We start from the raw sequence: 13,173 nt of genomic DNA on the forward strand, positions 1-13,173 counted from the left end.
GGACGCTGCGCAAAAGGCTTCTCCTTCACATGCGTGTGGGTTTGCCACATGTTTCCCGTGTTTTACTTCGGAGCCAAATACTGTACGGGAAACATTTGGGACAACAGGGACAAACCATTCTGCTCTTTCTCCTGATGGAGAAGAAATATTTGTCCCTGTGTGGCTCCACCGGCCCCGCCATTGGCCAACGCTTGGAGCGGTGAAGAAGACGAATTGTGTGCACAGCATGTAGTGGACAACACGCGCTGGCAAGGACAAGTGGACATCCGCTTGTACTTGCCAGCGCGTGCTACACGAGCGCACGTGAAACACTGGTGTACACGTGTTATACTTGTACTGTATGCTTTTCACGGATACAGTACCCTGTACTGTAGTACATTTGCCGAGATTTTTGTGGAGCTCTGTCGTGAGATCTTGAGAAGTGCGCCGAGATTTCAGAACAATTAGAGGGTTTACGCAAAATCAAATTTCGTACAGAATTAATAAACCTTTCCGAGAGTTTGTGGAGACAAAACTAAAAAAATAACCAAAGTCACAGAGTCCAATCTACACTGTCAGGCGAGTGGGATTACAACAAGTGTAGCGATTTGACAGGTTTACCAATGGCCAAGTGTACATGAAAAGATGTGAAAATGTGAAAATATGAAAATATTTGTACCGGTTTGAAGCCTTTTTTGGAGACACGAGGTTTCGGCGTCATGTCATGGGGCAGATCGCGATCTCACATTTTGTCTCATTTTGAGCCTCACTGGGCATCCCTGCTCAAGACCACCGCCTAGTGCTCGATCCCGCTCACCAGGGCCGTTTGGCTCCGCCTCCTCTTTCCCCACCCTCTCGCCCGCAGGTTCATCCATCAGCATCCAATCCCAAACACAATCAATCTCCCCAACACCAACCCCCTCCTTGCAAACCCCACATCCTTAACCTACAAAGTCACAACCTTCCTCTCCCCCCCCCCCTCCCCCCCTCGCCCCCACTGCCCGATCCGTCTGCGCAATGTCGCCGCCCCCCATCGCTGCCTTCACCGCCCCGTTGTTCAATACCACCTCCTTCACCGCCTCGAATCGCCATGCCGTCCTGCCGCTCTCCTCGCGCATGCGCCCCGGCCTGTCCGTCGCGCGCCGCGCGCCATCCACGCTCATGGTCACGGCCGAGGCCGCAGCCGTTGAGGAGAACCTAGCCTCCGCTCTCACCATCAAGCCCATCACCAAACTGCTCGTTGCCAACCGCGGCGAGATCGCCATTCGCGTCATTCGCTCCTGCCAGGAGCTCGGCATTCCCGTTGTCGCAGTCTACTCTACCGCCGATCGCGATGCGCTTCACGTCTCACTCGCAGACGAGGCCGTGTGCATTGGCGATGCGCCTTCCGCGAAGAGCTATCTTAGCATCCCCAATCTCCTCGCTGCTTGCTCCGTCACCAAGGCCGATGCCATTCACCCGGGGTACGGATTTCTCAGCGAGAATGCAGAGTTTGTGGATATCTGCGCCAGCATGGACATCACATTTGTCGGACCGTTGGCTGAATCCATCGCCAAGATGGGAGACAAGGCTACGGCAAAGGCCACAATGATCGATGTAGGTGTACCTTGCGTTCCTGGATCACGTGGCTTAGTTGAAAGCGAGGAGGACGCTAAAAATCAAGCCGCTGACATGGGTTATCCCGTCATGCTCAAGGCAACTGCTGGAGGCGGTGGTCGCGGCATCAAGATTGTGTGGGAGGATGCAGAGGTAGAGATGGCGTTTAAGACATGCGCCGCAGAAGCTGAAGCGGCTTTTGGTAACGGTGGCCTTTACATGGAAAAGTATGTTCAGGCTCCGCGTCACGTCGAAATACAAGTCTTGGCAGATAATTACGGAAACGTAATTCACTTGGGAGAGAGGGATTGCTCGGTGCAACGTAGAAATCAGAAGCTAATTGAGGAAGCACCGTCCCCGGCGCTGACTGAGACGCTACGTGAGCAGATGGGCGCGGCAGCTGTCAACGCGGCGAAGGCTATTGGATATCGCGGGGCTGGTACAGTTGAGTTTTTGCTGGACAAGTCTGGGGAGTTCTATTTCATGGAAATGAACACGCGAATTCAGGTTGAGCATCCGGTAACAGAGTGTATCACCGGGGTTGATCTGATTCAGCAGCAGATCCGAGTGGCGGAAGGACACGAGCTGACGCTGAAGCAAGAGGACGTTGTGCTTCGCGGACATGCAATCGAGGCACGCGTGAACGCCGAGGACCCGTTGCATAACTTCCGACCCATGCCTGGGCAGGTGACGGGCTTTCTGGCGCCTGGCGGGAACGGGGTGCGGTGGGACGGGCAGGTTTTCACGGGGTGGAGAATCCCGCCTAACTATGACTCGTTGCTGGGCAAGCTTATCGTGTGGGCGCCGACGAGGGCCGAGGCGATTTCCAAACTCAAGAGAGCTCTTGGAGAGACAGCGGTACAAGGCGTGCCCACGACGATCCCGTTCCATTTGGAGGTGCTGGAAAACGAGGTGTTTCAAGATGGGTCAGAAATTTACACCAATTTTATCGAAACCGAGGGTATTCTAGACACTTTGAAGGAGAAGAAGGGCAAATAAGGGGTGGAAAGGGGGAAACGATAGTAGTGTATCTATACGGTTTGAATAAAGAGATGTAAGGGGTGGGTGTTGAGGTCTTGGAAAAGACAGAGTTTGGTCTGTTGACATGGCGACGCTGAGAGTGTCGCGTTGTGCGATTGCTTGGGGCGAATGCACGACATGAAAGATTAAAACGTCAGAGGAATCGCTGCATGACTTCAAGTCATAGACGGGCACAGGAAGCAGACGAGCAGTCGGGCGGCAAGTTCCCGTACGTTGCCGTACGTTGTATCGAACCGCGGTGCATGATCCCCGTGACCCGTCACTGGTGTTGGGTATTAGATGCCGGGGCCCATCGGAATTGGAGGGAAGTGCAAGTCCCAAGGGCCCCGTGAGAAACAAGTGAAAATCTAGCAATGCGTGGCCGTCGTCTAAATATCGCGATGCTTACACTGACTTACAGAGGGAATTGGAGAAGGAACTTTGGCTTCCAGCCCGAGGAGAGGGGGACGTTTTTTGTGTCCATTTGAACATTATTGCTTTTTCCGCGGGCGTCCTCCTGCCTTCATCCACGATGCACACTATCTCTCTCCCTCTCAGCCCTTGGCAGCACCACGCCACTCTACCGCCACTCACCCCTCTCCCCCACCGTACCCAATCCCCCATTCCCTTCTTCACCCCCTCCCCCACTTGCCCCGCCCCCATCTGCTTCCTTTCCCTCACAAGTCCTTCTTCCATGCAGACCTTCCTTTCACTCTAGTCAATTTTTCTCCCTCCCCCCTCCCCTTCCGCTTCTGTCCATTGCTGGTCACCGGCCCTCTCGGCCATTTCAACTAACCTTTTCTATTTCACGCAAATCTCTTCTTCTTTTGGTGTATCATGGAACAAGTCCCAGACCCACCTGGCACTTCTCCGCCTGAGGTCGACGTCATGGACGTCTCCCCGGCCAATCTGAACGACGCCGTTTCTCCCACCACTTTGAACGACGGGGAGAATGACGATCGCATCCCCAAATCAACATCACTCCCTCCCGTACATCTCCAGCCTTCGTTGCGCCCCAACCCCACCGCAGAAACTCCCAATTTACATCCGTCTCCTTTTCCAGACTCTGCGGCAACAGGCCGTGTTCCCCCCGTCGTCCACGGTCCGCACCCAGCTCCTCCCAACCCCATTGCGATTCCTCCAGAGGCCAAGCCCAGCGCTACACACTTTGTCTACGTACTCAGGAGGTACAAAACTATTCAGGAGATAAAGGTTCACTCTCCATGGCATGTGTTTGATGGATACAAATGGAGGCTGCTTATATTCCCACGGGGAAATCAGCCTAACAGCCATGAGCTCTCCGTCTATCTCGAGTGCGGAGGACCGGTCAATCGTTCTGAACAGCCTCATTACGCCCATCAAAACGCCAAGGGTCCCAACGGAAAGGAAGCCGCCATGACCCCCATGACTCCTGTGACTTGGAGTCGACCGGCCAAATTCTCTCTGCTTCTTTTACATCCGTCGTCCCCCATTGCGAAGAAATCTGTTCGCACTCCCCCTGATCGCGAGCGGGCATTGTCTGGTTTGGACGGTGTAGAATCCAACTCGAGCAATGTTTCTTCCCTCAAGTCAATGGGGAGGAGTCCAACCGGCGTCTCTGCGATCCAGAAACCAGACATAACCAAGGAAACGTCACACAATTTTAAAGAGAATGCGAGCGATTGGGGCTTTCTCGAATTTGCGCCCTTTAACGTACTTGAGCCCACGCAATACGCTGACGATGACATGAATGTTGTCATCATGGTACGCATCCGCTTGGTGGACAACACTGAGAGCAACATGTTTAACAGTACGCAAAATACAGATTCGCGAAAAAGCACCGGGTTTGTTGGTTTTAAGAACCAGGGCGCGACTTGTTACATGAACTCATTACTTCAGACCTTGTACATGGTGAGCGCATTTCGTAAGGCTGTTTACAGCATGCCTCTTCCCCATTCCGGCAATGACAACTCCGGATCGGAATTATCGTATGCTTTACAGAAAGTGTTTTACGAACTACAGACTTGCCCGACCGTGGTCAAGACCAAGCAACTCACGGAGTCTTTTGGGTGGGATACGACCGACGCCTTCACACAGCATGATGTCCAAGAGTTGAAACTCATGCTGTGTGACGAGCTTGCAGAGAAGATGAAAAAGATTGCTCCAAACAAACCTAACACTCTCGCGACCTTGTTCGAAGGCAAGCTGCTCAACTACATTGAATGCGTCAATGTCGAATACAAGTCTACTCGAGAGGAACTCTTCACTGACCTCTCGGTTAACGTGAAAGGCTGCCGAAATATTTACGAATCCTTTGATAAATACATCGAAGTTGAAATGATGGACGGCGACAACAAGTACAGGGCTGACGGTCATGAGGAATTGCAAGACGCCCGAAAGGGAGTGAAATTTTTAAGCCTTCCGCCAGTTCTTCAGTTGCATTTGAAGCGATTCGAGTATGATTTCCACAGAAACGCAATGGTGAAAATCAATGATCGATATGAGTTTGAATCAGAGTTGGACTTGGGTCGGTATGTGGAAGGCTCGGATGGTAATGACATATACGTGCTTCATTCGGTCTTGGTGCACATTGGGGATGTCAACGGTGGCCACTATCATGTCTTCATTCGTCCAAACATGAACATGATGGACACCGATCCTAAGAAAGCGAGCCAATGGTACATGTTTGATGACGAAATTGTGACCAAGGTCACCGATGAAGCAGCTATCCAGGACAACTTCGGTGTGGGCGGCGAGAGAGACTCTTCATTAAGACGAGGTATCGACGATGATATTTCGACCACTGGTATGAACGGCATTCAAACACATCCTCCGAGTGTCATGCACCCTCGAACCCGTAATTACCAGAACCGCCGTTTTTCCAACGCCTATATGTTACAATATTTGCGAAAGTCTGATATTCCATCCCTGCTAAAAGCACCAGCTCAGTCTGATGTTCCCAAAGAACTGGCTCAAAGGATAACCAAGGAGGTCGAGGAAGAGCAGCAAAGGCTACGAGATATGGCAGAGCAGCATTTGTATATGAACGTTGCGGTAGCTACCAATAACGATATGGTGGACTACCATGGGTCAGATCTTGTGCAGTGGGACAAAGTGCATCAGCTGCATGTGAAAAGAGCCCTCCAACTTGGCGAGCTGAAGCAGCGCTTACAGAAGGAGAAGATAGTTCGCGATGCGGGTCAAATGAGATTATGGAAATGCTCGATTCGCCACAACGACACAACACGGCCGGATTCCCTTGTGGCGAACGGGAATGACTCACACCCCATCACAGATGCAAATGCAAGAGATCCTCTGACACAAAGTGTATACAATGTCGGACTGCATCCCGGTAGGCACGGGTTTTATGGACAGGAACAGGTGGTGCGCATGTACGCGGAAGATTTTACGTCCCCTTTCTGCCTCGGGGCAGGTCAAGCTTACTCCGAGCACATGAAGCGGCTTCGCGAAGTGAATACAGATAGGCTAAATACGACAGAGATCGTGAATAACAGTCCCTGGACCACTGAAATGGAAACTGGCTCGAATAGGCCACCGAACACTGTGCAATGGCCAAATTTTCCGCTTGTGCATGGCAAAGAAGTTCTCCTTTTCGCAAAGTATTACTGCCCCACACCCTCTCCGCGCCTGCAGTGGCTCGGTCATTTTGTTGTCGATAGAAGCATGCCAGTCCGTGACGTTCATCCGTTACTGAGACAAGCACTGGAGTCATTTCGGAGAAGAGATGCTTCACTTCGCGACCTTGACGAAGGAGCAGGAATTGTAGTCTTCGAAGAGGAGTCCGCGGAAAAAATTGCGCATCTCAATGAGAACAAATCGCTTGCGGACCACAGAATTCCGTACGATACTGGAAGTGGTGACATTTTGGTATTTCAACAAAAAGGAAAAATTAGGAGGAAAGAGTCAGAGCCTGTCTTAATGCATGACGTCGAATGGGACGGCTACCAGGAGCCCAGTCGAGGTGATTTGACCGACCGTCCTCTCGGGGGGCGGCCACTTCCTACTGTGAACCACTATTTTGAATATCTCGCTTATCGCGTCAAAATAGAGTTCAAGGATAAGAATTCTATCGGTTCAGCGCAATATCCAACCTCGAAGTTCTTTGAGATGTTAAGAAAGGATTCTTACTACACTGCCAGAAAGGTGTTGGCGGGAGAGCTTGGGAAAGACGTAGATCCGGACTACTTGAGATTTTTCGCTCACGATCTTACAAGGGGAACCGCAGCTCAAGAACCTCTTCTGCTTCGTCGAAATGAGGAGCTGCGTAAAGTCTTGCCAATGCACAGCATGGAAAACGTCGTCGCGCAACCTGAACATAAAATTTTATGGTACGAGAGGACTGAGTATCACATTTCAGAGTTTGACTCGAAGGATGAAGTCAGAGTGGTATGGCGGCAGGACGGCGGGGCTCGAGCCACTCCGTATAGCAGTGTCGCGGATACGAGTAATGCTCGCGTGATCAGTGACAACATCATCAGGGCTGATGTCAGCTTGTCAATCGCCGGCGAGGGACACGGACGGCTGAGGAAGACTGCGACAAAGCCAAATGGGCAGCACTCACCTATTGTGATTCCCCCTGATCAAAGTAAGTCGTTTTCTGTACTTGTTCCTATGTCTGCGAAATATATCGACGTCATGGATCAAGTCCGCAGTAAGCTCAAAATTCCAGCTGAAGTGAGGATAAGGATGTGTGAAGTCAAGCAGAGCAAGATCTTCCGGATTATTGATCCAAGTGACCCGCTCCCGCCGCTCATGACAGGAAATCATGACTGTGTTGCAGAGTTGCGTGCCGAACCGGTACCCGAGGATGAAACAGAAGATGCCCTAGGGTCTGAATACGAGCTTATGACGGTTTTGCATTTGCCGAAAGATAAACCGTCACGGCAGTGGAAGGCCTTGACCTTCTTTGGTGTTCCATTCGTAATCAAGGTTCGCAAAGAAGGGGAAACCGTTAACGCAATTCGGAAGAGAATACAAGAGAAACTTGGCGTGCCACAGGAAGTGTTCGACCAATGGCCGTTGGCGGAAGTTGTACAGTTGAAGGTTCATTATCTTGACGAGGAGGACGATATCTATCATCCACACGCGAGGGAGCCGATGGGATTCTGTTCCCTGGCAATCGAACACAAGAGTACGGCTCCAGTGAAGAAAGTAACATCCGTGATGAGTCGGTATGCAGATAAACCTTTAAAGATCCGTAGTTAGTGGCTAATTATTCACGATGTACCTAAAAGCTTCGAACAAGCAGCCTTGTCTGTTTTTCTGGAGCCCATACGCATTGCTGCGTAGCTTCCTGACTTGGAAAGAGAATTCGTGCACAGACAGCTGTTGTCGAATCATCAATGTGAGCTGTAACTCATGAGCTGCCTCGCTCGTTCGGAAATGGTATTGAGACATTGTTTCGCAGTCAGTATGTCTAGGAAAGTCTCGATATATGTCGACTTTCTCTATTGCTTGTTTCCCGAAAAGGAACGATAGAATGGGGAAGGCAAATTAGGGAATGTAGAGCTCTTAGACTGAGAAGGAAAATGATCGGAACAGAAAATAGTTTGAGAGAGTATTCGTAGGATTGGGCATGACTGGCAAGACAATTGCAAGAAGGAAACGATATGTTTGTGTGTGTCCGATAGGCTTGGGGCTGGGAAGTAACGAGGCGAAAGGAAAGCCTGACTTACGGATTACGCAGTCTGAGTCTTTATTTGCTCCCACTTCTTATTTCGTGCTTCCTTTTCAAGCCTGGGTTCACCAGTGAGCGCATGAGGAGAGCGCAAATGTCTCAGAACTATCTATGGTAAAACGAACGTTTTCACTCACGCCGCTGGTAACTTGTTCTTCCTTTTCTTCAACTTTTTATTCTAAATCTTGTTCGCCTTGTTCCACAAGCTCGCCCACGCGCTGCGATTCTTCTAACACTGATGGATCACTTCCTCATGTTTGTCCCCGAACGCCTAACCCAAACGCGGGGCTCATCTATTCCGTTCTTGCCATGCGAGGCAGCTAGCCTTCAAATCAAACCATTCCACTTTTTCTGAAGTCCGACTTTTCAAAGTTAACTACTGTCGCCCCGCTCTCCTATTAAAACCTCTCTGTCTTGTATCTCATCGCAAAATGAGCTACTACATTTTCAGGAAGATCGATCTCGCATTTGCTGCGCACTGGTGATACCCCGTCGCTAGGCAAGATCAACTGAAGCACGCGTGTACTTTTCAAATTATTACCCTTAAAAAGTAGGCGAGGGGCGCCATCTACCAGAAGAAGCCAGAGTCCTTCATGGGCGACTTCATTGTCGTCCATGCAACTTCATGGTCGTGCATATTCCAGCCCCCGAAACGGAACATTGGAAATTTGAAATCTTCCTCGAGGGAAAACCCTTGCCGTACCAATCCAGACGTTCACAAGGACGAAAAGACGCAATATCGCCGAAACAGCTTTCAAGTTTCCATATCAGTGAAAGGCAATCAGTCAAAGTTACCCACGGGAAAAGTCTAAAGCGCGAAGAAAGTCCCGTATTTTCCGCGGGATGCCGGTTGCCAGCCTTCTGGCATTCAGTGGATCAGTAAAACTCTTCTCAGAGAGGGGATGTTGTGCAGTGCGACTCTTCCGTATAATTGACCTATTCCTGTGCAGTAAATAAACTCATGTGAGATCCCGCATATGGTGTTGGTATTGATGCAATAAAGCAACATGTGCAACTCTAACTGTCGAGAAAACCATTGTCTTTGCAATGCCCCTCTATTTCACGCATAGACCAAACTGTGTATTTCATCTTTCATATTTGAAGTACGCTACTGACAAAAGCACTGATCCTACGTCGGGTAGCTAAAGGCTTTCGAAGCACGTCGGCTTGTAACCTACAATTGTGAAGAAAGAGGAATGGCATCTGCAGAATTTTGAAAGACTTTGAAGAAAGAAAGTCTAAAGTCAGACGAGGAAAGGAAACACGAAAGAACAAATCTCTTTCAAATACGCCCAGCAAGAAGCATCGCAAAGCTTTACTTCAGTGGTACAAACTTGCTCGCGCTTGCTGTTTGGTGAGTGGATCCCTTTAAGCTGCTAGGTCGAGTCAGTTGTCAATTCAAGAAGCTCTCTTCAGCTAGCTAGAGTACGCAGTTGTCGCACGCGGAAACACAACAAGATGCGCAGTTGCATCGCAAAAATTCTGCAATCGGAAAAGTTAATCGCTTCCGGTGGGAGATTTTAACATCTTCGCTGTTACGGCCATTCGACTCACTCCTTTCATTGTGCCAGAAGGAGCATAGTCTGGAACTGATTGCTTCGAGAAAGTAAGCGACAAGGAAGTCAGACTGTTGAGGCATGTGTAGCAGGGAGGGAGGGCGACATCTCCCTGGGTTTTATTTTCAGTCGAGCGCTTTTCCTATCTCACAAATAAGACTTTCTGTTTCTCTATATTTCTGATAAACACTTGCCTATCTCTTTCGCATTGCTCCTGGTTCGCATGAAAGGATCGAGACAAGTCCGTCCACCGAATAACACGCGTATCAATCAGGTGGTCCGAAACGGCGGCCGTACCAGACGAGAAATGCGCGACGATATTAACACCGCAATAATGTACTTTGCACCTCAATCCATTCAAAGATTGCCCGACGATTTGTGAAAAGATATAGAATCGAATTGGCGAAGACTTCTTTTGCCCAGCATTCTACATTGATACAACTTTCTGTGGAGGCGGGCGCCTCAAACCAGAAAGACGATACCTCCTTTGCGTGGAGAAAAGCTCGAACCAAAACAAATATGTCATTATTCCTCTTGCGGTTCGTTGCAATCCCCTCTTTCTACTTCAAATTTCGCGCATTGTCCCACCAAGGCTACCGCTGATATGCAACGTCATTTTTTCTGTTGCAGTCTTCGGAGAACAGGGCCTTGGAATGAATGAAGGAATTGAGCCAAGCCATGTAAAGTAAGAGTTAGGAATGCCAGGGACTTTTGCACTCTCTAATAACGCACTTCATTTTCAGTTTCAGGTTTGTGTTTGCTCTAGAGAAACGATCTTGCTTTCGCGAAGTGTAAAACTGATGGGCAGGTTTTCTTTGGCATCATAGTCACGACTCAGCACGTAAGAACTAAACATGGCAAATCTTCGACGACTGCAGATAAAATATGAGAGATGTACAGTAGGATTAAAGCAACCGACGTGATCGTGCCTCTTGAAAGATGACGAGTCCCTTCGTGCAAACACTGGCAACCAGAGTGCCTACTGTCTTTGAAATTGAAACGTGTTTCTGATTGAGGCGAAGGTCTGGAGTGCCACACGTGCGTAGAACTCACATGCGAAGAATAAGCACCACTCAGAACAGAGTTGCTGCAAAGATTCCTTCGTCAAACTTCTTCAAACGCGATTTATTATTTCATGATACAAATGGGGTGCGTAGGAGGGTAATAAAGCTGAAGATCGTTTCGGATGGCAACGCTTCGCGGTTTACAGAATACTGTAGTAGATTGGTGATTTCCATATTTCTTATCATCGTTTTGATACGTCAGTACTCGTAGGACCATGTTCTAGCTCGGCAATCTCCGGACCCTGTCGCCAAGTAGCTGCCCATCGGGTTATGAGCGATGCTAATGACGGAATTCTTATGTCCTTTGAGCATCTGGCACATCGATGACTGCCTGGGATCCCAGAATTGCACTGTTCGATCCTTCGAACCAGATATCAGCCATTTACCGCTTGGACTGAATGCCACGGAAAGAACAAAATCTTCGTGCCCCGTGAAAGTCAGACGACAAGAGGCTGGGCATGGTGCACTCAGATCCCAGAGTTTCAAAGTCTTGTCCAGCGAACCCGACAGTAGCAATCTGCCGTCTGGAGAGAAAGCAACCGAGTACACCGAGTCCCTATGGCCTTCGAATGTTCTAAGGAGATGGCCAGACGCGACGTCCCATACGCGAACGACCTTATCCAGAGAGCCAGCAGCAACGAGTTGATTTGTCGGACTAACCGACACCGATGTGATTCCATCTGTCGGGCCTTGATTATATTCATCACCCAACGTCCTCAGTAGCATTCCAGTTTCCAGATTCCAGAGCTTGGCCTTCTTGTCACCCGAGCCAGAAATTATGAAGCGGCCATCCGCACTAGCATCCACAGAATATATGTCCGTGCCGTGTCCGGCGAGGGTATGCTTCACCGTGCGATGTCTGATATCCCAGATCTTGACAACGCGGTCTTCGGCGCCTGTGATCAGCCATTCGCCATCTGGTGAGAAGCAAACGGCGCGCACGTAGCTGTCATTTCCTGGGGCGGCCTCCTCATCTTCTCCTCGAGAGGCATCAACAAATCTAGAAATTCGCTGTCCAGTAGAAGGGTCGTAAATATCCGCCACCTTGTTCGAGCCTGTGGCTAAATACCGGCCATCTCGACTGTACCGAACACAACAAACGACTGAGTCGTGGTGCAGTGAATTCTGCAAGTACAAGTTCATATTGACTTTCGAGCCATCGGCGGCACGACCACTGCGGACCTCCCAATCATCAAGGGTGGGCATACCCCTTGGTTGTTCATCCATGGTTGTCATGACAGGATGTCGGGATCGGCCGGATGGGGTGATACTTCCTGGTTGCCCTGAGGGAGCCGTAAGCATGCTGGTATGGGGAGCACCTCTCGGTGGCGGTACACGACCCCGGGCGCCTTTGTTCGCCATCATACGTTCATCCTGGCGTTGGGACGGCCCGTTGGTCATAATCCCCATGGACTGGGCATCATGAGGCCCGGCAATAGCGGCTCGCGGCTCGCTGGGCGTGCCGTTGGACATCATGGACGGGATGCTAGACGCATTGCCGGCAAGAGTGCCGGGGGGAGGCAGGGGTCCTGACGCATGCGGACCGAGCTGCATGTGATGCGGGTGTTGGTGAGTGACGATGCGAGGAAACTTTTGATGGTGAGGCAGTCCCTGCTGGTCGGGATGAGACTGAGGGTGGTACTGCTGCGAATGATGCTGAGGCAGGCCATGCAGTTGGCCAGGCAGGCTTGGGTGCTGAGATTGATAGACCGTGCGAGACACGGAAAAACTTGACGAGAGGTTAGAAGAGTAAGGGCCTGCGGGGTGACCTGGCTGAGGGTTGGAAGGGTCAGGATGAGTGCGGGCGGGAATGGATGTGAGCGGCCCCGACAGACGGGATGGCAAGGGTCGTGAGGGACCGTCGGAAGGTGGAATGGTCTGCATCGGGGGGATGGGGCCCTGGCTCGGGTTGCGGTGAACTCCCGAGGGCGGAAGGGAGGCGGGGTTTGACGCAGTGGAGGGGAGCGGAGCAGAGGCCATGGGCGGGGCGGGTCCAGGCATAGTGGAGGGGGATGCGGAGGCGGGGGCGGACGTGGGGAGTCCGTTCGGCGGTCGGGAGGCCGAGTTGGAAGGATTATTGGGGCCTGGGTTGGAGGCGGAAGTGTCTGGGGCGGGCTGATCCTTCGCGGCGCGATCGTCCTGGGCGATGGAGTTTGCGGGTGGGCCGACGGTCGAGGGCTGGGTCTGCTGCGGATGGGCGTGTTGCGGGTATCGACTCTTGAGGATGGCAATTTCGTTCTCGGCGTCTGTGCGGAGCTTGTTATGGGAGGATTCGAGATTG

At 50.9% G+C, this 13,173-nt stretch overlaps 3 protein-coding genes; 2 read left to right on the forward strand and 1 right to left on the reverse strand.

Annotated features, from left to right (window-relative positions):
* The first annotated feature begins 1,140 nt into the window (after nucleotides 1–1,140).
* CHC_T00007145001 (hypothetical protein) lies at nucleotides 1,141–2,679 on the forward strand. XM_005710567.1 is given in 2 exon segments: nucleotides 1,141–2,574; nucleotides 2,575–2,679. The coding sequence occupies 1 exon segment, from the start codon at nucleotides 1,141–1,143 to the stop codon at nucleotides 2,572–2,574; it is 1,434 nt and encodes a 477-aa protein (XP_005710624.1). The 3' UTR covers nucleotides 2,575–2,679.
* Nucleotides 2,680–3,432: 753 nt separating this feature from the next.
* Nucleotides 3,433–7,800, forward strand: CHC_T00007146001 (hypothetical protein). The gene has a single exon (XM_005710568.1). The coding sequence runs from the start codon at nucleotides 3,433–3,435 to the stop codon at nucleotides 7,798–7,800; it is 4,368 nt and encodes a 1,455-aa protein (XP_005710625.1).
* Nucleotides 7,801–10,928: 3,128 nt separating this feature from the next.
* On the reverse strand, nucleotides 10,929–12,893 carry CHC_T00007147001 (hypothetical protein). XM_005710569.1 is given in 2 exon segments: nucleotides 10,929–11,090; nucleotides 11,091–12,893. The coding sequence occupies 1 exon segment, from the start codon at nucleotides 12,891–12,893 to the stop codon at nucleotides 11,091–11,093; it is 1,803 nt and encodes a 600-aa protein (XP_005710626.1). The 3' UTR covers nucleotides 10,929–11,090.
* Between the last annotated feature and the right edge of the window lie 280 nt (nucleotides 12,894–13,173).

Source organism: Chondrus crispus, genomic scaffold (genome assembly GCF_000350225.1).
Source record: "Chondrus crispus Stackhouse genomic scaffold, scaffold_62, whole genome shotgun sequence".
Lineage (NCBI taxonomy): Eukaryota > Rhodophyta > Florideophyceae > Gigartinales > Gigartinaceae > Chondrus > Chondrus crispus.